General features: G+C 43.7%; 1 protein-coding gene across 1 annotated transcript; it reads left to right on the forward strand.

The window, feature by feature from the left end:
- Positions 1–5039: 5039 nt before the first annotated feature.
- FIGLA (folliculogenesis specific bHLH transcription factor) lies at positions 5040–18677 on the forward strand. Its single transcript, XM_003830949.3, has 5 exons — positions 5040–5282; positions 7887–8039; positions 10049–10273; positions 17919–17953; positions 18213–18677. Exons 1-5 carry the CDS (start codon positions 5052–5054, stop codon positions 18226–18228), a joined length of 660 nt encoding a protein of 219 aa, XP_003830997.1. The 5' UTR covers positions 5040–5051; the 3' UTR covers positions 18229–18677.
- The last annotated feature ends 4822 nt before the right edge of the window (positions 18678–23499 follow it).

Raw genomic sequence — 23499 nt, forward strand, 5'->3', positions numbered from 1 at the left:
GAAAAAAAGCATTATTTAAAGCCAGTACTAGGGGAATTTTCTCTTTAAAATGGCATTTGACCAAGAGTCTTCTCATTTCCCTCTAAAATACATAATAACACACAGAAAAAGGCAAAACTGACAGCAGCAGCAGAAACCAAGACAGGTAGTAACTCAATTGCCAGAGAAATTTTACCGACTACCTGTAATAGTCATGGAGCTGAGGTCAGAAACATGATTTGAAGCAAGCACATGTCTTGCTTTTTGAAACAGAACAACAATAAGAAATTGGTAAAAGGTCCTTTAGCCTTACCCTGCTTTTTGCACCGTTGACTCAGAGACCTAGTGTCTGTATCAATCAGCAAACTAGACAGGGATCCCCTTTCTTCAAGGCATTGTGTTTTGAGATAGCTGTGTGTCCCCATCCTTACTCCAAGGGTGGACTCCATTCAGCTGGCATTGTACTGGACTACAAGGTATTTAGGACTCAGGAAACAAAAAAGCAGTAAAGAGAGGATGTTATCAGTTGCATCCCAAGAGGTCTGGTCCCACAAAGGAAGAGCAATAAGCAGGAATAGCAAACACAAGGAGAGCAATGCATTCTGGGACCTAAAGATGTTCACATACTTCAGGCAGCCTGGAACAGGAAACTCCCTACTAGACCCATAGAGCAGTATAGGATGAATGCAACTGAGCCAGTACTGTGTATATCAACCATAGTGTATCACCAGCATCTAAGAGGACACTTATCCTTCAATTTTCCATGGCAGAGAGATCTTCCTACTTTCTATGTAAACTTAGGTAAGCTTTTTCATTCATCTATTTATTTATTCACAAATATATATTATAGGGTCAAGCAGCTATGGCAAAACGTGAAAGATTTTACCTGAATAAGCAGGTTCTTATTTCACCCATGTCAAAGTAGCTTTTTTACTTCATTGCAAGCATCATTCATTCATTTGCCTTCTCACTCATTCAACAAATGTTTATTGCATGTCTACTGTGTGCCAAGCCAGCACTCCGTAGGTGCTGGAGATGCTGTGGCCAGTGATCCTCCTTCAAGGAGCCAAAATAAGAGAAATAAATGATCTCGCAGAGGCTTATGGGCACTACTGGAGCACAGAGGAGGGGCGCTAGGACAGAGACTCCTGTTGTCAACCAAATGCGTTCTCCCCATTGAACAGAATTGTAGCCAGGCACATGGCTCCCCAGTCAGACTACATTCCCCACCCTTTCTTGCATCCGTGTGTAGCCATGTGTGAATTCCTGCCAATGGCATGTGAGTTGAATCCTATGTGCCACCTCTGGTCAGGCCTTAAGATCTCTTCCATGCCCTTCTCCTGGAACCCAGATACGGTGGCTACCGAGCCTCGGCCATGCCAATGATGACAATGCTGTAGGGGAGTTGGCCCTAAGGGATGGAAGAACAATAACTTGGAAGGAACCTAAGTCCCCAAGTGACCTTGAGGAGCAGAGCTGACCTAAACCTTTCACACTGTTAGAGGATAGTGAAACTTTTTGTTCATTAGGCCATTGTATTATTGGGTGTATGGCAAGGTATCAGCACTAAGTCACCATCAGGTGTAACACTTTAGCTTAAATCAGTTCACGTGATTGCTTTCCCTGAGAACAATGACATAACGTACGAATCTAACAGACCAGAGGCCAGAAAGTTAAGAGTTGGAGTTTATGGAAGAACACAGGTATGAAGGAATCAAATCTGGTGTGCTCACAATGGGTTCCTAATGTACACCACCTTGTTCACTGCAAGGTTTGGCAATAAAATAGAATAATATCAATGATGTCCTTTATGATGCTTTCAAGGAAAGTTAAGTAAATGGGTAAGCTATCTCCATTTTAAGCTTTTTCCCACACTTTTGGCCCTTGTTGCCTTCCATCTGCCTGCCAGCAGACAACACCAAATGAACTTAGCGCAAACAAAGTATTTTCCTACTTAAAAATATATTTTAAATTACAGAAGTGGCCCGTATTTATTGTGAAATAAGCTATACAGAGGATGTGATGTGCAGTCACACTTCCCCATTCCCAGGCCATGCTCAAGGAACCTCAGTCAAACATTTGGTGTGTCCCCTTCTTTCCTTTGACCTTTCCTGGGAGGCAATGTCAGAGTGGGAGCTGAAGAAGGGTGGGGCCTAAGAGGTGGCTGATGTGGTTAGAAAATTGGTTAGGTACAGGGATTGAGCAAATAAGTAATTACACTGAGGATAATGTGAGTCAAGCTTCTCATTGTTGGAGAAGGGAGTTACAAAAGCAGATATGGGGTGAGGAGTTACAAAAAAGGAAAGCAGGGAAACTAGAGGGAACCTGAGGTGTTGGGTTGGAGTTGGAGGTATTAGTGTGAACTCATGGTTTTAAATATATACGTACTTAGATACACAGATATAGTTATTATATGCATTATATTATGTTAGAGGATATTATATGCATTATTATATTGTAATATAATACATGCATGTGTACTTACCTAAATATGTGTCATATCTGCAAAAAGGGCTTAGAAGCAATGACATCCCAAAAGGAATGAGCAAGCAAGCACACAGATCTTGGTTTCTAAATCCTAACTTCCACTAAAAGAAGAATACACTGATCCCTGGGCTGGGGCTGGGAAAATTCAGGAAGATCCTTCCTGGGACAAGTAAGAAAGTGCACAAAGAATGAGGGAGTCATATGAAAAGGACAGAGGAGCCAGCTTAGAGGGCCTCCCATAAGCCAAATCTGAGACAATTTGAGCATTAACATAATGATGTAAATAAATTATATCCTGTGACTAAAATAGAAATTCATGAGCCCATGCTGACATAAATACAAAATCAATAAATAAATGGGAAGAAGGGAAAGCTCTTTTTCACAGTAGAATGCCAATCATTTGCCTCTAATTGTAGTGCTGGTTGATTCAGGTAGGAGTCAACAATGGATGAGAAGGAGTATCTCTTCACAAAATATTTTTTTTATTTTTATTTTTTGAGACGGAGTCTTACTCTGTTGCCCAGGCTGGAGGGCAGTGGCACAGATCTAGGCTCACTGCAAGCTCTGCCTTCTAGGTTCACACCATTCTCCTGCCTCAGCCTCCTGAGTAGCTGGGACTACAGGAACCCGCCACCGCGCCCGTCTAATTTTTTAATATTTTTTAATAGAGACAGGGTTTCACCATGTTAGCCAGGATGGTCTCGATCTCCTGACCTCGTGATCCGCCCGCCTCAGCCTCCCAAAGTGCTGGGATTACAGGCGTGAGCCACCGCGCCTGGCCCACAAAATATTTATCAATTTATGGTGAAAAAACCTGACACCACCACCTTGACCAGGCGATTAAGGTTAACATCACCAGTGGTGGGGCAGATCAACTTCATGTACTTCCTGATGTGATGCACTGAGAAGAGCCCAGCATCATTTATCTGGAGCCCCTCCATGAAGGCATGGCTGGGGTCTGGACATGAGCAAATAGTGGACAACCCCAGGTCGAGGGACATACTACAGAATGAAAGGCCCCTACTCTTTTAAACTGTCAAGGGCATGAAGACAGGACAAGATGGAGGAAATGGTCCAGAATGAAGGAGAGTAGAAATACGACAACAAAATGAAACTTGTACTCCTGGATTGGATTCCAACCAGAAGAGAAAAAGACATTGTTGAGACAGCTGGTGGTACTTGGATGGGGTCCATGGATTGTATGGTAGCACAGTACCAATGCTTACTTCCTAGTTTGAGTGGTTGTGTTGCGGTTATGTGGAAGAGAGGCCTTGTTTAGGGGGAATACCCACTGGAGTATTTAGAGGTGATATGACAGCATGTCTGCAACTTAAAAATTTTTAAAAAAAGAATAGATCAATGGATGCAGCTAGACGTCATTATTGTAAGGGAACTAACACAGAAACAGAAAACCAAACATTGCCTGTTCTCACTTTATAAGTGGGAGCTAAACATTGAATACACAGGGACACAAAGATGGAAACAATAGACACTGGGGTGTGCTTGAGGGGGCAGTAAGAGGGGCGCGTGGGTTGGAAGGATACCTATTGGGTACTAGGCTCACTACTTAGGCCACGGGATCATTCGTACACCAGACCTCAGCAACACACAATTTACCCACATAACAAACCTGCACATATACCCCTGAACCTGAAACAAAAGTATAAAAAAATATTTTCTCAGACCAAAGGAAAAAAAATGTATTTCTATGCTTGGAAGGAATGATTTTACAGAGGGCTTCCAGAAACATGTCTGATTTTCAGGTGCAAGATCAGAATGTTCCAGTTATATCGATAACCTCCAGAGAAACAAACTCTCGTGAGTAATCTAGTCAAAACAGAAGATGTAGTTAATTATTTCTAAAGTACTAAATTGTACTCTACTATTAAACAAGTTTGGGATCGCTATTTTCCAGCACATTTTCTGAAGTAACAACTGTGTTTGGCTGTGTTGACAATAAGGGTCTGTGTGGAAAAGGGGGAAAATGAATAAAGCGATGTATCCCCCCCACCCGCGAAAAAAGAAAATAGTTCAAATAGAATGGAAAAAGAATAATGAAAATGAGAATATTCACAGCGAGAAAGAGGGCAACGGAGCAAACGTGAAAACTTAGCATGTAGAGAGCGTGTCGAAGGGGGTACAGGAGCACTTAGAAACTCTTCTTGCCATTTTCCCCTCAACTTTTATTTCAAAACGAATTCTTAAAAAAGTTTTCTGGATATCCATCACATTTTTCTGTATACACATATCCAGAGGCTCAGGCCCCAACCCAGACTGATTAAATGGGAATTTGGGGGACTGGAACCGTGGCATGTGGATTGAGAAAAACACCACTACCACGCTCCCAGCGGTTCCAGGTGTGCAGCCGGGCTGCGCTCCAGCGCTCCCGAGTCACACCTGTGCGGCTTATTCAACGCGATGCCTGGACGCAGCCTCCAGAGAGGAGGCCGGGATTGGAATACGCAGCCGCAGCCGGGGAATGGTTGCAGGTGGTCCAGCTCCCGCCCCCGCCCCGCCCCCGCCCGGGCCTCGTGCGGCCCCGTGTGCGCAGGTGAAAGCCCGGCCTCAGCGGCCTCGGCCCCGCCATGGACCCCGCGCCCGGCGTCCTAGATCCCCGCGCCGCGCCGCCCGCGCTCCTGGGCGCCCCGCAAGCCGAGGTGCTGGAGGACGTGTTGCGGGAGCAGTTCGGGCCGCTGCCCCAGCTGGCCGCTGTCTGCCGGCTCAAGCGGCTGCCATCGGGCGGCTACTCGTCCACTGAAAACCTCCAGTTGGTGCTGGAGCGGCGGCGTGTGGCCAACGCCAAGGAGCGTGAGCGGGTGAGGGGTCCCTAGGGTCGACGCCCGTTCCCCCCTTCCCTGCTCTACCACCAAACACCTGGTCAACACCCGGGGGTCCGCTCACCGCCCACCCCCGCTCGAGGCGACTTCGAGCTCCCGAGGCCTCCCACGCCCCCAGCTTGTCAGGAGAATGGCAGTGGCCTCCTTCTTCTGCACCTCCGTGCAGCTGCTCGTTGGCGGCCGCTGCGGTGGCCGCCTCGCCCGCTAACCCTCCAGGATTTGTGCAGGACCCGGGTCTGGCAGGGGACAGAGGAGGGGCCCTGACAACTTCAAAAATGTCTCCCTGGGCAGGTGCTTTAAAAGCTTCGCGCCCAGGGGGTGAGCTTTCATCTCACACCGTAGGCGCTGGTGGGTGTTTGGGACGCGCAGGGATCCCCTTCGCTCCTTTTTCTTGCTCTCTGCATCTCGGCCTCGAAGCACACACGAGGGTGAGGAGAAAGGGGGGCCTGACGGAAGTGACTTTTCTTTTTTAAAGTAACGAAACACGACGTCCCAGTGTGCACCCAAGACTCCCACTCAACTCTGTCAAGATAAAGTGAGTGTTTCCCAGTCGAGCCGCAGCAACTCGCAAACGGGAAGGGTCCTGTGGGCCGTGGTTGGAGCGGCACCTGCTGGTAGATTTTACTATCTCTAACGAAACTCAGCCCCAAACTTGGGAGACATGGTCTCCTTCCTAGCGTTTGCAGTCTACGGGTTTGGTTGCAGCAGAGGCGAATCCAGGAGAGAGAAGGGTGAGGGATAGAAGAGGGAGCAGAGCGCACGTTCAGGACTGGGACTGGGGAGAGAAGTTCCGCCCGGGGCTGTTCCTAGGCCTTTTAGAAATGTCCCAGTGAATCAAGTAGGAGCTTTGCAGGGAGAGGGCAAGCGCAGAAAGGACGACAGGAGAGTAGGAGACTTCTTTAAGTCTCCTCTTTTACCGGTACTAGACTCTTGATGGACAGAACCCTGTGATCTGATTCGGTGGCCCTACAAAGAGATTATGATCTAATACTTTAAGTGGTCCTTCCCACCAGGAAGGAATTGTCTTCTCCAGAGAATCAGTCCTGGTTTTATCCACTAAAACACGAATGAGCTTTATTATTCTTTATAATGATAAGGTTAACACACTTGGAAAAGACAGAAATGAGTGAAGAAGAGACACAACACAGATATAACTACTGTGAACATTTTTGTGTATATCCACCCAGTCTTTTTCTAGTTTTGTGTATTCATATATATATATATAATTTTTACAAAATTGTCATTCAGTACATATTTGTGTAATTTTTCCACTTAACATTATCAAAAGCATTTTCTTATATTCTTAAGTATTCTTTCAAAGACTAGTTTTTGACTGCATAGTCTGTCCAAAAATGGACCATAATGTATTCAGTCTCTTATTGTTAGGCATGTTTGCTGTTTGTAGCTTTTTACCGGTACCTATCGGTGTAACTCTATGTGCGTGTCTGATAATTTCCTTAGAATAAAATGCTACAAGTGAAATTACTGAGACTTAAGGCATATACAATGGAATGGCTTCTGATACAAGTTACCCAATTGCTTTCTAGATAGGTTTACTAATTTTTATCCTTTCTTACAGGTCTAGGACTGTTCTCTTTTTCAAGCTATCCCTTATCCTGGGTATGATAAAACAAAAATGTTACCACCTTGATACATAAAAAATGGTATCTAATTTCTGTTTTAGTTTGTAGTTCTTTGATTATTAAATTCTTTTTATACACTGAGTGGTTGTTGTATTCTCCTGTGAATTGGCCAACTATGTCCCTTGTCTGGTTTGCTCCAGGGTAGGATGTACTCAATATATATTGGCTTTGTGGCATAGTGGGAGCCAGTTCTCCCAAGGCCTGTGTCTCCCAGGGGGATGAACATCAGAATTATAGGCCTTCAGAGACAGGGATTAGACTCTGGAGAAGAGAGAAAAATAAAATATGAGGAGCCTTTGAGGTCTCACCAACTCTCTGGATTCTCACCCTTGCCTCTATATCATTAACTCAGTGGGGAAAGAGGTTGAAGAGCTGACGGCTCAGTGCTTGAGTTGACAGGTATTTGTGCATTTGATTCATCACCAGCAATACCACTTCTTGAGGACTTTCTATGTGCCAGGTTTGGGTGAGCTATCTTATTTGTACATTATATCACTTAATCACACCCCCCAAAAAGCTTTAAGATATTTTCCACTTTGCAGATGAACAAACAGGCTTAGTGATGTGAAGTATTCCACACACTCTTGTAAATGATAGACCTGGATTTTAAACCTGGGTGTAGTTGACTCATATTTTAGCCACTCCTCTACTGCCTCCACATTATGATACAGTGGGTATGCTCTCAAAAGAAGAGGAGTGAGCTCAGCATGAACATGAACACACCTTGCAGCCCATCTGCCCACAGTACCAAGTTTATGCCATTCCCTCTTCCTTTACTATGAACTGCACTGCTGGTGGAGCACTGACTCTTTGGGGCATATGCCTGTTTAGATTTGCCACTCAGACAAGGAGGCAGTGGAAACAACCCCCTTCTGTAGCTTGGGGAGATGTCTATACAAATTGGCTTCTCTGTGTGTTACTGTGCCTTTTTGTTTTCTAGATAAAAAATCTCAACCGTGGTTTTGCCAGATTGAAGGCACTTGTGCCATTTCTTCCCCAAAGCAGGAAGCCCAGCAAAGTTGATATCCTTAAAGGTGCGACTGAATATATACAGGTTCTCAGTGATCTTTTGGAAGGAGCCAAAGACTCAAAGGTAAAGGTGTAAGATTTTAGAATAACGATAGCCACCATTTATTAGGCCTTTTCTACGTACGACACACTGTGCCAAGTGATATATGTATACTTTCCAGTTAAGGTTTATAACCTCTAAGCTATTTTTATGACCCTTATTTGACAGAGAAGGAAACCAAAATATAGTTAAGGCCATACAACTCTGAAAAAGTCAGGACTGGGATTTGAACCCAGAGCTACATGAGCTTTAGAGTTGAGTCCCTGACCATCTATACTTTCCTATGGTCACTATCCAGGGCACCTAGCTCCTGACTGTTGAATCTTTGATAGGATTTCTACAGCTGGACATAGGAGGGGGCTTTCCTAAAAGCACTTTGGTTGTTTCCCTACAGTAGAATGCACATCAGACAGGACACAGGAAGGAAGAAGCATTTCTTTTCCCCAAGGAACCTCTCTTAGGAGAGACCCTCCCTAAGGCCAGCTGAAGAGCTCAGCAATGGTCTGGTGATACCAGTCTCATGGGGTTTTGCAACCATTCAGCAGGAATGACACAAATGGCCCTGTAAACTGTGGAGTATCATAATGTCACCACCATTATGAGAGTGAGATAGCTCAGAAGTGTCCATTAGGCAAAGTAAAGTGTGGACTGGTTTTATGGACTTGTTCCAGGGAAAGACAAACATTGATGGGCTGAAAATGAATCAGTCATCTGGGGAAACAAAATAGGAAGAGAGAAAAGGCCTTAGAAATGAGCCCTAAGCAACTCTGTTGGTAGGAGGAAGGAATCATCATTAGAATGTGGCAAGAAGGTAGAGGAACAAAATGGGGTCATAAAGTTGAGGAGGAGAGAACCTTAGGAAACTAAAGGTGAGGAGTGTGAGAGGTTACAGAGAGGCTGAAGAAGGCCAGGACTGGGGGAAGCACCATGTCTAGCACTTGAAAGGTGAAAGAGAATTGGGCTGGGCATCAACTTGGAGGAGATTGAGGGTGCATGATTGGTAAATATCTGGAATCAAGCAGATTCAGAGGAAAGTGGCAAACTTCAAGTCCATTTAACCTAGAAGTCCGCCAGGCGCGGTGGCTCACGCCTGTAATCCCAGCACTTTGGGAGGCCGAGGCAGGCAGATCACGAGGTCAGGAGATCAAGACCATCCTGGCTAACATGGTGAAACCCCATCTCTACTAAAAATACAAAAAAATTAGCCGGGCGTGGTGGCAGGCGCCTGTAGTCCCAGCTACTCAGGAGGCTGAGGCAGGAGAATGGCGTGAACCTGGGAGGCGGAGCTTGCAGTGAGCTGAGATGGCGCCACTGCACTCCAGCCTGGGCAACAGAGCGAGACTCTGTCCCCCCTCCCAAAAAAAAGAAAACCTAGAAGTCCGAGAGTGGAAAGAAGAACCACCCCCCACCCCACTCCCTGCACCCCCTGCCAAAAAAAAAAAAAGGCAGAAAAGTTGTTAGATCAAGTGAAGGTCTTTCCTATGTAGAAATTTGATCGTGTTTAGGAACAGAAGGAGAGATACTAGAGAGAAAAGAAACAATTATCCTAGAAATTTGGGGCAGAAATCTCCAGGTGTATGATAGTACCTTTGAATATTTTTTTCTTCTCCATTAGTCCTAGCCAGGTGACTGCTAGGAAGCTACATTCTGCGATGGCAGGAGTGAATTGTCCTGTTGGCCAAACTGGATGGTTGGGTTTTGGTATGGTCACAGTGTTTGGACATGTGTAGGTGGCTACCTTAGTTTTCTCTTGCATGTCCATTGTGTAACAGAAGTGCTTTGTTCATTGTAAAACATACCATGTGTTCCATGCCATAATATTTTTTATGCAGTTACCTATTGCATAACATTTTAAGATTATAGGAGAACAAAATACGGTCAATTGAACAATGCTTTTCTCTCCATAATAACTTAAGCATTGCCCTTATCATTTAAATGAAACCTCATCAGTTAAAACTTTGAAATATATTAGTTTAAGTCATCAAAATCTTTCTGTCATATTATACTGTTTGACAACTAAATATGGTTTCCAGAAACAAGACCCAGATGAGCAGAGCTATAGTAACGACACTTCTGAATCACATACATCCTCGGCAAGACAGCTGTCAAGAAACATCACCCAACATATCAGCTGTGCTTTCGGCTTGAAGAATGAAGAGGAAGGGCCTTGGGCAGATGGTGGCAGTGGTGAGCCAGCACATACTTGTCGCCACAGTGTGATGTCTACGACTGAAATTATCTCCCCAACCAGAAGTCTGGTAAAATATTCCTTCTTAAATAGCCATACAGATATCAGAACCTTAAAATGTATACTTTGAGATATGAGTCATTTTTCCATGCTAAAACATGATTAAAACAAGATAATTTAATGAAAGCCTTTGGGTGGGGCAGTGGGGTTTACTAGTTTGGGAGATTATTTTGTTTCTAAATTAACTGGTAAGCGGCTCCAGGGAAGGGGAAACTCCTCCAGAACCACCCAATACAGACCTAAGCTTATCTTTTAAATGATCCTATTTAACCCATCAAAAGGTTTTCTGGACTCTATGGTCTCCAGAAAAAGAAGTAAGTAGCTTGCCATACATAAAGATGCATGTTTGGTGATACTTTTTTTTTTTTGTGGTGGGGGGTGGTGCTGGTTGTAAGACAACATTTTAAATGAAATAACAAAGGAGTTTATTGTCTCTTATTACTTTGTCAACTAAAGAGACAGCTGGAAGTGGCAGCATGCTTCTCCAAGTCCAGAAGTGGACTTTTTGCCCTTGCTGTGAACTGGTATTCATAAATGAGGCCCCTGCTGTATCCTACCCTGCAACACAATTACTATTGAAATAAGAAAGGTGTATAGGAATGTGAAGTAACATGCTGTAACAAACATGTTGCATGGTATGATATAAGGGACAGTGGGGGCTGTGGAGTCACAAATAGTGGTTGGAGGGAGGCAGTTTAGGGGAGCAGTTGAGAGTAGGCTCTGGGAACAGACTGCTGAGGTTTAAACCCTGGTTTTACCACTTGCTAGCTTATAATCTTGCATGAGCTACTGAACACCTCTAATCCTCAGTTTCCCCATCTGAGCAATGGGTATAATAATTGTACCTACCTTGTATATAAGATAACTAACTCCAAATGATATCATGTCAGCAAAGTATCTGGCATAATACCTGTCATGTCACTTGGATAGATACCAACTTCTCTTGACTCATGAGCAATCAACATTGATTAGTGAGCAATAATGAGCCACAGGTATTCTAGCTCTGTAGCCAGTGTTTTGAGTTTTCTCACTTGGCTCTCACCAATGTTGTGCTCTGATTTGAGGTCCTACAGGCTTCCTGCTGGCTGGTGGGGGCAGGGCAGGGGTGGGGAGAGAGGTGGTGGGCGGCCTTGGCTTCCATTTCTGATTAGATTAATGTGTTCTCAGGATTCATTTGTGCATATGCTCAGTGTAGATTTTCATATTCTGACCACTTGAGATATAAGATTTCCCTGGCCAGTCAACCCATAGGAGACAGAATTCCTGTTGCTACTACATGAGCTGACATGGAATGACTAAAAGCAACAACAACAAAAGAGTGGGGCCAGGCGCAGTGGCTCACAATTGTCATCCCAGCACTTTGGGAGGCCGAGGTGGGCGGATCACCTGAGGTCAGGAGTTCGAGACCAGCCTGGCCAACATGGTGAAACCCCATTGCTACTAAAAATCGGGCGTGGTGGCGGGCACCTGTAGTCACAGTTACTCACTCAAGAGGCTGAGGCAGGAGAATCGCTTGAACCTGGGAGGGGAGGTTGCAGTGAGCTGAGATTATGCCACTGCATTCCAGCCTGGGTGACAGAGTGAGACACCATCTCAAAAAAAAAAAAAAAAAAAAAAATGACCTGAGCTAGACCTCGAGCCTGACTGTCTAAGAAGAGTAATGCTTCTGCAAATGCTAGTATCAAGGTGAAAATCTTACTTGCACTTAATCCTCATTGATCCTTGTCAGGTAGGTATCATCATGTCACTGTCATGGTGAGCCACCTGGCTACACCTTCGTGCCAGTTCTGTTGGACCTGGGCTGGGACAGGAGCCTCTGCAGTAGCAGAGCAGGCCTGTGCTTGGCAGTACTAGTAGCAAGTACATTTGATGGGAGGTCCTTGTTTTCCAAGGATAATTGAACCTGGGCATAGGCCACGTATAGTACACTAATTTAGAGTGGGGACTAACGTTTCCTAGTAAAAGCCAGAGATGTTCTGACTGGAATTTCCTTCAAAAAAGGGAATAAAACACTTAATATTTAGTCTTTTTAGCCAAGCAAGTTTGTTGTTAATTGGAAGAGTGCTAATTTGTAGAATGAACCAAGGAAGACTCGACATTTGAGATTTTTATAGACAGTGCATGTCACTTCTGTCAAGTATGACTTCTGAGGCCTGATTGTAAAGAGTGCCATTTTTTTGCAGAAGCATTCTAGTATTTCATCAGTTTTGTCAAGGATTTTTCATCCTTTCACATTCAAATAATTTTTTTTTTTTTTTTGAGACAGAGTCTCGCTCTGTTGCCAGGCTGGAGTGCAGTGGCACCATCTCGACTCACTGCAACCTCCGCCTCCCGGGTTCAAGTAACTCTCCTGCCTCAGCCTCCCAAGTAACTGGCTCACACCACCATGCCCAGCTAATTTTTGTATTTTTAGTAGAGATGGGGTTTCACCATGTTGGCCAGGCTGGACTCGAACTCCTGACCTCGTGATCTGCCCACCTCAGCCTCCCAGAGTGCTGGGATTACAGGCGTGAGCCACCATGCCCAGCCATTAATTTTTAAAATTAAAAAAATGAGTCTGAAACAATAGTCAACTTATAGAAAGGTTGCAGGTGCAGTACAAAGAACTTTTTTCCTGGCACATTTGAGGGTCAACCTGATGTCCCATCACCCCTAAGGCTTCAGTGTACATTTCTTACAAACAGGACATTCCCCTGCATAGCCACAATGCAACCACTAAGTCTGGGGATTAATGTTGTTGCGTTACCGCCATACAATCCTCAGGTCCCATTCAAGTTTCACCAGTAGTCTCAATAACGTCTCTTCTAGAGAAAAGACCCAGCTGAGAATCATGAATTACATTTAGTTGCCATGGCTCCTTCAGTCTGGAAGGAGAGTTTCTTGGTGCTTCTGTGACTTATAACCATGACACGTTTGGAGATTACAGGCCAGTTGTTTTATAGAGCGTGTCTTGATCAGCATTTGTCTGTTTCCTTTCGATTAGATTCAGATATGCATCGTCGGCAGGAATAACAAAAGCGATGCTGTTTTCTACTCATTGCATCCTATTACATGGGGCAGATTTTGATTTATTCTATTTCTAAGGATATTCACTTTGATCACTTGCTTAAGGTGGTGACTGCCAAGCCTTTCACTTTAAAGTTAATCTTTTTCTTTTGTAATTAATATGTATTTTGTGAGGAGGTGCTTTGAAACTATGTAAAGATCTCATTACTCATCAAACATTCTATATTTATTTATCAAATCTGTAATTTGGAAGTAATTATAGATTCACAGGAAGTTGCAAAAATAGTACAGAAAAGTGCTGTGCATCCGTAGCCCAGTTTTCCCCAATGGTTGCATCTTCCATAACTATAGTATAATATCAAAACCGGGAAACTGACATTGGTACCACGTATGCATAGTTGTATGTTGTTTTATCACACGTGTAGATTCATGGAATCACCATTGCAATCCAGATGCAGAACTGTTCCATCACCACAAAGATCTCCTTCATGCTGCCCCTTTATGGTCACACCCACACTCTGCTCCCAACCCTCCATTCTTCCGAACTCCTGGACATCACTAATCTGTTCTCCACCTCTATAATTTATCTTGAGAATGCTATAAAAATGGGACCATACATTATGTGACTTTTACAGATGGTCTTTTTCCACTCAGATGATGCCCTTGAGATCATCCACATTGTATAAATGGTCTGTTCCTCTGCTTTTTGCTGAGTAGTCATCTGTGGTGTGGATGTACCACAGTTTAACTGTTCACTTAAATATTTTAGAACATTTTGGTTGTTTTTATACAGACATTTTTATATTAGTATGAGCTCATGGTTTTCTGTTTAATTCAGTGGATTATTATATACTATCATTTTTTATTATTTTATTGTTCAAATTGTCCCCACTGTGGCCAGCGGAAGCTCCTTAAGCTGGCAACCTTTCTGTTTGATATGTCATCATAATTATTTCATCATTTCCTTTTTGGCAGAAGATGTTCCAAGCTCATCTTGTACTTTTCTATCCCAGCCCTGGAATCAGCCACTTATCTGAGGATGCCCCTGTGTATAACCCATCTCCCATCTCCGTTGCCATCCCCTCACCACATGGCTGTTCTCCTCACCCCCTTGAACTTTAACACTCATAGCAAGCTGTACCTCCGCAAAAACCTCCTCCTTGGCTCTGACATTCCACGCAGGTCCCCTCATATGTGGATTCCTCCTCTCCCTGCTCTCGCTAAATCACCTGCACACACGAGTGCCTGGCATACTCAGCTCGGGTTTCTCTACTCCATGCTGAACTGCCCCTTTCCATGGACTTCTTACCCAGCTTGGGCTCTGAGTCCCCAGGCCAGGCCTCCACTCCTTTCATGGGGCTGCCGTTCTCATCCTGACTGGGCTCTACCATGTTTGCACTGGACCACACCCACCATGTGAACATGCCCCTCATCTGCTGGATCTCTGATATCCTGTGCTGGGCTGCCTCTGTATGTGGGTGCCATCTCACCCTGCTTGGGCTCTGATACCACTTCACTTGGGTCACTGTGGCTTCTCACTACCTAACTGTGACCCAACTAATGACATTAGTACTGAATTGTTTAGGAGGGAGAAGAACTCACATTTTCTTTGAAGTACCTACTGTGCAGCCGTCTTTCTGGCTAGTTTTCTCTTTGTTAAATTAACATTTATCTCTGAGATCTTTAATTATACGTGAGTTGAGCAATTATTCAATATCACCTTTATTAACTGTATAAAAAGCTTGCATTTTACAATCAGGAACCAGGGTGGGCTCAAGATAAAAAGGGTCCAAGGAAGTGATGCTCAGGCTGACCGTTATTTGACAAAAGGATCCTCGTAAAGGTTCGGCCCAGCTTTCCTGAAGTGGTGACTCCATAAGGTTTCAGGATCCTGTCCAGACTAGAGACCTAGTGACAGATAATGTGGCTCATTGGACAGAAATGCTCATATCCAGAGGAGCTTAAGATTTGGGAGGCAGGCCTTCTCCAGCTTCAGTCTGCAGGAGTGGCACCCTTTTCCCTGCCCTTGATGAGGACCCAGGGAGTGAAATCCTGGTGATGGCAGGGACGGACATTTTGGGGGATTTGGAGATGGGGTCAGAGCAGGCTGTGCAAGATCAACAACATTCCTGGGAGGCAAAGTCCCAAATGAAGTGCATGAGAATCTGCTGATGACAGGGATGGAGATTAACTTCTGGGGCCAGAGCCCCAGAAGTTCACTTGGGGAATGAATTGGCAAGTATTCGTGCAGACAGAGAGGGCCGTGAGCCATGTGAAGCCACAGCATGTGGTGTTGGTAGGGAGAAAAATTAATTTCAAGGTCCAGGAGAGGCCTGTTTAAAATTAGAGCTTCAAAGTGTAGGTTTTTGCCATATTGGGGTTGGCATTGCTAGATGGCAGGGTGTTCGCTGTCTTGCCATTGTATATTCCTTCTATTTGCCACTCGTGGTTATGGCTCTGGCATTTCATATTATGCATGGCTCTAAATTTTGTTCAGAGTTGCCAGTGACACTGTAGAGACCATGTCTCTAGACAAAGACCACCCTCAATTTTGGAGTGAGATGCCAAGAGTGCTGAGGCTTGAGGGCCTTTGGAAAGGGACATATGGAGAGACATAGTATCTGTTACAGGGGCCTTGGTATGCTGCCAGTATATACTTCCAAACTCTGGCATGTCATGGGAATGTTCCTTGAAAGAATTTCTGAGAGAAAGAATCCTGTGTGGATGGTAGACTCCTACCACCCCTGTTCCAAGTTGCGGTAATCTGTGAAATTACTCACTGGGGACATTTCTTCCTACAGCATTTTAAGCTCTGAAATGAGATGGTTTGGCTAGTTGGGATGAATTCATTAGCACCTTGGGAAAGCCCTGAAGCCTCTTTCTTCTGTCTTCTACCTCACATTCCCCCAGGTAGTGGCTCTATACGATGGTAAAACTTCTACCACAGTAAGTGATGGGTCTGCTTTGCTTGAGAAGCACAGTCATCTGCCCTGGGGTTCACCAATAACCCATGGGGCATATTCTGATGAGATTAGTCAGCCCAGCATTTTCCAAAGTTGTTTCCCTTTTAATGGGGTGGGTGCCTTCTGGTTTGTCCCAGTCCTCCCCACTCCTTCCTGCACCGGAGTAGCATATTTCACCCGGTAAGGTGTTGGGTTTTTCTGCCCTGGTCTAAAGGCACAGTGGCTCAGAGGAAAAGCTGCTCCGGCGACTGCGTTTATAGCCCTGGGATTTTACTGTGCTCTCTATACTTTGGGGATTTAGGGGCTGGTGCTGTGATGGTGCCTATGCTTGTGGTTCTCTGGGATTTTGGAAAGAGCCTTGCTTTTCAGATTATCATAGGAGCAGGGACTGAACTCTAAAGCTGAGTGAGCAAGGATTTCTGTTTACCCCATCTCCCTCACCAAGCCTGGCTCAGTGGGTGGAGGAATGTACATTGGATAATACGTCAAATTCTGCAGCCACACTGCCAACAGTTGGAGTGTGCCTGCCTTCTTAAAGATATTAAGCAGCAAACTGGGTTTCTATTCTCCAGACTACCCTCTTCTTGGACCTTAAACTCTTTGGCTTAGATGAGACCAACAGCCAATTTTTAATGAGCTGTGACAATAAAGACAACATTTATAAACTTTGGCAAGTTTTTCTATTCTCATACTTAAATATTACGTTTCTGAAATTTTCCAGCTAATTCTTAAAAACAAACTAAAATAAATGTTCTAAAATGCAGTAGACTATAGGCAGAATATTGTCATCCTTTAATCCTTCAGGTAAATATATATGAATTTGTCTCAAGTATAAAAAATTCTAAATATGTAAAAAAATTAAAATTTATTTTAAAAATAAAGCTTCCAAAGCTAGGTCTGAACTGTAAAAAGAAAGAAAGGTTGATCACTTGTATAGTGGAAAGACTCGATCAAGATTAGGAAAAAAAAGCTACTCATACATATTTTGTGTCAGACTGCTCCTGGCAGTGTATACATATTAACCTATTTAATTTTCACAACCACCCTGTGCTATACAAACAATTATATCCATTTTACATGTGAGGAAACTAAGGAACAGAAGTAACTTGCCCAATACCTGCAAGTCAATGAAGTGTTGGGGTTGGGGGGGATGTGGGTGATAGTGTTAAGTCCTTTTTAACCACTTTCGTTCTAACAAAACTCAACTTTGAAATGTAAAGGAGGGTGGACTAGAAAATAGATAAATGTTTAAGGCTAAGTTAAAGCATTTGATTGCGGTGCTTTACCATCCACAGTGATGTACATAATAGGTTTCAGTATCCAAAATGCCTGACCATGACTTGAGCGGCTTTATTTTTCAGTCATGGGTTTATTTTTTCTTCAAGTGAGAGTTTCAGAAAATTGAGCAGAGACAAAATGATCTTGCCACGTTAGTAAAACCACTGATGGAAATACACTAAAATCCTTCCAATTTCTTTTCCTTTGCAACTAAAATAAAAAATTATCATCAGGTACATAACATTGTGTGCCTGTTCTTGATTTTTCTATCACTGGCATGTTTATGTGACCCATTAGGTGGGACAATTTTTTTACTGTTGGCCACTATGTTCTCAGTTTTTTGTTCTCATAAACGTGACAAATAACCGATGTGTTTAGCCCTTTCTGTATTTTGTATTGTTTTTGCAGGATAGATTCCCAGAAGTAGAACTGCTGAGTCACAGGTAGGTCATTCTGTAACCTGATGCGTAGTGCCAATTTATAACACCACTGGCTGTATAATAAGAGTGCTAATTCCATCACATTCTTAGCAATGAGCTCTATTAAAAGAAGGAATCTTAATGGGTAAAAAAGTAGTATCTTTAAATTTAAACATCTTTGATTACTAATAAAATTAATTTTTTGCATATTTCTTTATTTTATTTCTTTTGTAAACGGTTCTTATTTTTAACTATTTATAATGGAATGTTTTCTCTGTTTCAGACTTCCACAAGTATGAAAAATGAAAAGGCCCAGGGTTACCTTCTAGAGACAAATAAATGCAGTCTTGAAAGTTTTGGAGTCTCTCTTTTTTTTTTTTTTTTTTTTTTGAGATAGAGTTTCACTCTTATCACCCAGGCTGGAGTGGCACGGTGCGATCTTGGCTCACTGCAACCCCCGCCTCCTGGGTTCAAGTGATTCTCCTGCCTCAGCCTCCTGAGTAGCTGGGATTACAGGCATGTGCCACCACGCCCAGCTAATTTTTGTATTTTTAGTAGAGACAGGGCTTCTCCACGTTGGTCAGGCTGGTCTCGAACTCCCGACCTCAGGTGATTCAACCACCTCAGCCTCCCAAAGTGCTGGGATTACAGGAATGAGCCACTGTGCCCCGTGGGAGTCTCTTTTTTAAAAAAGAAATTTTGTAGTAATTCCGAGTTTAACAATTACCCTTTTAAATAGCCTTGCCTCTCTCAAGTTTACTCCACTCTACCTTCTCCTTAACTTCATGCTTTGAAGAAATAGGCTTCAGGGGCTTCATCCTTTGCTTCCAACTCATTGTCATCCTCTGGGGACCTACATCTTTTTTTCATTGCTTTGAGAAATAAGTAACTGTTACCCTTCCAACAGAAATTAACCTTAATAGAAATGAAGACTTAAGCTAAAAGAGTTGTAAACATTGGCCAAGGGGAGTGAGAGTTTTCAAGGGTTTCTAGATACCCAGCTAAGGCCAAATGGCACCTTTTGTGCAAGGTAGACAGCCAAGCACCTTGAGCACAAAGGCTTCATCTTTATAACCATTGCTCACAAAGACATAGTACTTATTATATGCTGGATTCTGTTCTCTATGCTTTCCATGTGTTAACTTGTTCTTACAACAAGCCTAAGATAATGGCATAAGTATCCCCATTTCACAGATGGGAAAACCAAGGTACAGAAAGTATAATTAGCTCAGCCTGCCTTAACAAATACCATAGACTGGGTGGCTTAACAACGGAAATTTATTTCTTATAGTTCTAGAGGCTGGAAAGTCCAAGATTATGGTCTGGCATTGTTCAGTTTCTGATGAGGGCTTTCTTCCTGGCTTGCAGATGACTGCCTTGTCACTGTGTCCTCATATGGCAGAGAGATAGCTAGCTTTGGTTTCCCTTCTTCTTATAAGGGCACCAATCCTATTGGATTAGGGCTCCATCCTGATGACTTCATGTAATCTTAATATCTCCTAGAGACCCTATCTCCAAATACAGCCTTATTGGGGGTTAGGCTCTCAATATATGAATTTTGGGTGAACATATGCTGTTCATAGCATTCTGTCCCTAGCCCTTCCCCCAAATTCATTTTATCACATGCAAAATGTATGCATTCCACCCCAGCAGCCCCCAGTATCTAAACTCATTCTCACATTAAAGTACAAAGTCTCATTTAAATAACTTCTAAATCAGGTATGGGTGAGACTTGAGCTATGATTCCTATCTTTCTCCAGCTGTGAACCTCTGAAACCAGGCAAGTTATGTGCATCCCAAGCACAATGGTGAGACAGGTGTAGGATTGACATTCCTATTCCAAAAAGGAAAAATAGGAAACAAAGTGTTAATGGGTCCCAAGCAAGTCCAAAACCTATTGAGGCAAATTCCATTATATCTTAAGCCTCAAGAATAAATCCTCTTTGCTTTGATGCAGTGTCATCCTTGTAGCTTGGCAGGGTGACCTTCCCTCGGAAAGTGAGGAGGAACTCAGCTCTTCTCCTGCCTGTGCCCCCTCCTCCAAAACATACACACACACACTGAGTGGCAACCCTGACCTCTGAGTTGCCTTTGGGGTCATTTCTTTCCTTTGCTTAAATAGTGCATGTTTGTAGCCAAATAGTGATATGGTCTAGTCCTATAGAATCTGAGAAGGCTGACAGCTTACCTTCATTCTTTCCCATTTTCTCTGTCCCCTTTCTTTCCAGCTATCAGTGTCTTTCTGGTATAATCCCGTCAGTATTCCTGGCTTCAGCTGAGATGGCTAATTAAGTATATGAGTCACACTCATGATCTGTTATCAAATGGTTGCTCAGCCACACCCTTAGTGATCTCTTCAGAGTAAGCTTTCTCAATTTTTGCAATATGGATAGGTTAAGAAATTTTCCAAGTCCCCAAGTTCTGGTTCCTTTTTTTTTTTTTTTTCTTTTTAAGACAGAGTCTCTATCACCCAGGTTGGAGTGCAGTGGCACAGTCTTGGCTCTCTGCAACCTCCACCTCCTGGGTTCAAGCGATTCTAATGCCTCGGCCTCCCGAGTAGCTGGAATTACAGGCATGCACCACCATGCCCAGCTAATTTTTGTGTTTTTAGTACAGATAGGGTCTCATCATGTCCGCCAGGCTGGTCTTGAACTTCTGGCCTCAAGTGATCCACCCACCTCAGCCTCTCAAAGTGCTAGGATTGCAGGCGTGATCCACCACACCCAGCCTCTGATTCCTTTTTGCTTTTGATTTCTTCAGTTTATCTCATGTTTCCCGAATTTTACTATAAGCAGTAAGGAGGACCCAAACCGCACCTTTAATACTTTGTTTAGAAATCGCTTCTGCTAAATATTTAATTTTATCACTTGCAAGTTCTACCTTCCCAAAAGCACTAGAATGCTATTCAGCCAGGTTGTTTGCCACTTTATAGCAGGATCACTTTTTTTTTTTTTTTTTTTTGAGATGGAGCTTCACTCTGTCACCCAGGCTGGAGTGCAATGGCACAATCTCAGTGCACTGTAACCTCCGCCTCCCTGGTTCAGGCAATTCTCATGCTTCAGCCTTATTTCTACCAACATTCTGTTCCTGATTATTCTCTGAGAAGATGAATGCTTCTCTCCAGCTCTCCTCTTTTCTTTCTGAATGCTTACCAGAAATATCTTTAACATCCATATTTCTACCAACAGTCCGTTTATGGCAATCTAGGCTTTTTCTAGCATAAATCTGAAAACTCTTCCATTTTCTATCAATTACCCAGTTCCAAAGCCACTTCTAGATTGTTAGGTATTTCTTACAGCAATATCCCACTCTTGATACCAAAATCTGTATTGGCGGTCTCAAGAGAAAAAGAACCAACAGGAGATTATGTATTTATTGCAAGAAATTGGCTAATGCCATTATGGAAGCTGAGAAGTACCAAGTTCTGCAGTGAGCAAGTTGGAGATTCAGGACAGCCAATAGGATGGTTGCAGCTTGAGTCCAAAGGTCTGAAAACCAGGAGAGCCAATGGTTTAAGTTGGAGTCCAGAAGCCACCCACACTAGGAGGACAATCTGCCTTACTTGGTCTGCAGAGTCAAATGTTAATCTCATCCAGAAATACCCTCATAGATAACTGGGATGTTTGATCATAGCCTTTTTCCTTCCCCCACCTTAAAGAGTAGCTTTGTTTGCTTGTCTACTGGGCTTTGGGTCCCTTGTCTTCATCAGGGGGAATGGTGTAAATGAAGAGAAGGAAGGAGAACAGAAGTTGAGACTAGCTGTATTAGTTTGTTCTCATGCTGCTAATAAAGACATACCCAAGACTGGGTAATTTATAAAGGAAAAGAGGTTTAATGGACTCACAGTTCCACATGGCCTGGGAGGCCTCACAGTCCTGGTGGAAGATGGAGGAAGAGCAAAGGGACGTTTTACATGGTGGCAGGAAAGAAAGAATGAGAACCGAGCAAAAGGGGAAACCCCTTATAAAACCATCAGATCTCATGGGACTTATTCACTACCATGAGAACAGTATTGGGGAAACCACCCCCATGATTCAGTTATCTCCCACTGGGTCTCTCCCACAAGTGGGAATTATGGGAGCTACAATTCAGGATGAGATTTGGGTGGGGACACAGCCAAACCATATCACCATCTTTATTAGAGAGGAAAGAGAGCTACCTACAAAAGAAAAGCTCTGGAAGGTAGGAGAAGGGTTAGGAATTCCTGGGATAACTTCCACTGGTGTGGGACTACGTTGAACAAAGAGGACGAGAGAGAATTTCCCCTGCTCCCTCTCCTTTCCATCTATTCAATGACTTGCAGAACTTTTCAAGGCATTAGCAGTGGGATTATTTCTTTTGAATGTGACATTGTAATGGAACTGGGTCTCGGGGTAAGGATGAGGAAGCCCTTACTGATGTGAGTTGTAGACACCCTAAGTGGAATTCCTCAGAATCAGAATGAGCCATCTGCTGGGTCTAGCTGCCTGAGGGGCATTGGGTAGTAAGAGAGTCATGGTACCAGGAACAAATCCCTGGGTCTATCTGAGGCATCAGCTCCAAGTTTCAAGACAGACTCTGAAAACTTTAGCACCTTCTAGGAATAAGAACTGCAGAATAATAAATCCTGCTGGGCAAGCAGTGATCATAAAAGAAAATTCTTGTGGGCTGGTAGGAGGAACTAGTGCACTTAACATCTGGGTACAGGAAGGCCTCCCCCAGAGGGACTTACATGTTATCAGGGCTCAACATGAAGAGCTCTATCCACAGCTCTCCAGGTCTGGACCTAACATGAGGGTGGGAACTGGAGGCTGGGGCTCTCTGTCTCTGGAACCACTCTGGTTATTTCCTGATGTGGCTGGGGTTACACTGTCTGGCTGTCTCAATAGGTAATAAGACCATAAGTGCTTTCACTTGGCGTCCCATTTTGTCTACATGACAACCTTGGCCAGGTGGAGGATGTAGTAGTTTTCTGGGGCTCCCATAACAAAGCATCCCAGATGGTAATGGTAAACCACAGAAATGTGTGGTCTTACCATTCTAGAGGCTCAAAGTCTGAGATCAAAGTGTGGGCAGGTATGATTTCTTCTTGGAGTGTATGTAGATGGCCACCTTCTTGCTGTGTCCTCATATGGTCATCCCTTTGTGCCAGTTTGTGTCCAAATTTCTTACAAGGACCTCAATCATACTGGATTAGGGCCCACATATATGACATCATTTTACCTTAGTTACTTTTTTAAAGGATTTAGCTCCAAATACAGTCACATTGTGGAGCACTGGGGGCTAGGACTTCAACACATAAATTTGAGGGGGATGAGATTCAGCCCCTAACAGAGAGCAAGTGCTGTTACCCTCACTTTATAGCTGGGTAAGGGAGAATAAGGGGTCAGGGTCTTTCCTAAGTCCACACATTCCCTGGGACTGAGATTGGAGCCCTAGGCCCTGGACTCCCAATTCACTTCTGTTTCCAGAGCAGCATCAGCCATAGAGGTGAACTTTCACTTATTGGGTATCTTCAGAACATCTAGACTTACAACTTATCAGTGGTCTTCCTTTGAAAGCACTGTCTTCCTTCCCTTGCCCCATCTTAA

The sequence above is a fragment of the Pan paniscus genome, chromosome 12 (genome assembly GCF_029289425.2).
Source record: "Pan paniscus chromosome 12, NHGRI_mPanPan1-v2.0_pri, whole genome shotgun sequence".
NCBI lineage: Eukaryota > Metazoa > Chordata > Mammalia > Primates > Hominidae > Pan > Pan paniscus.

Excerpts from the sequence above, each read along its gene's own strand:
- FIGLA (XM_003830949.3), top strand. The coding sequence starts at position 5,052 with ATGGACCCCGCGCCCGGCGTCCTAGATCCCCGCGCCGCGCCGCCCGCG. Across the intron at positions 5,283-7,886 it reads ACGCCAAGGAGCGTGAGCGG|ATAAAAAATCTCAACCGTGG; the intron begins GTGAGGGGTCCC and ends TTTGTTTTCTAG. Across the intron at positions 10,274-17,918 it reads TCTCCCCAACCAGAAGTCTG|GATAGATTCCCAGAAGTAGA; the intron begins GTAAAATATTCC and ends TTGTTTTTGCAG.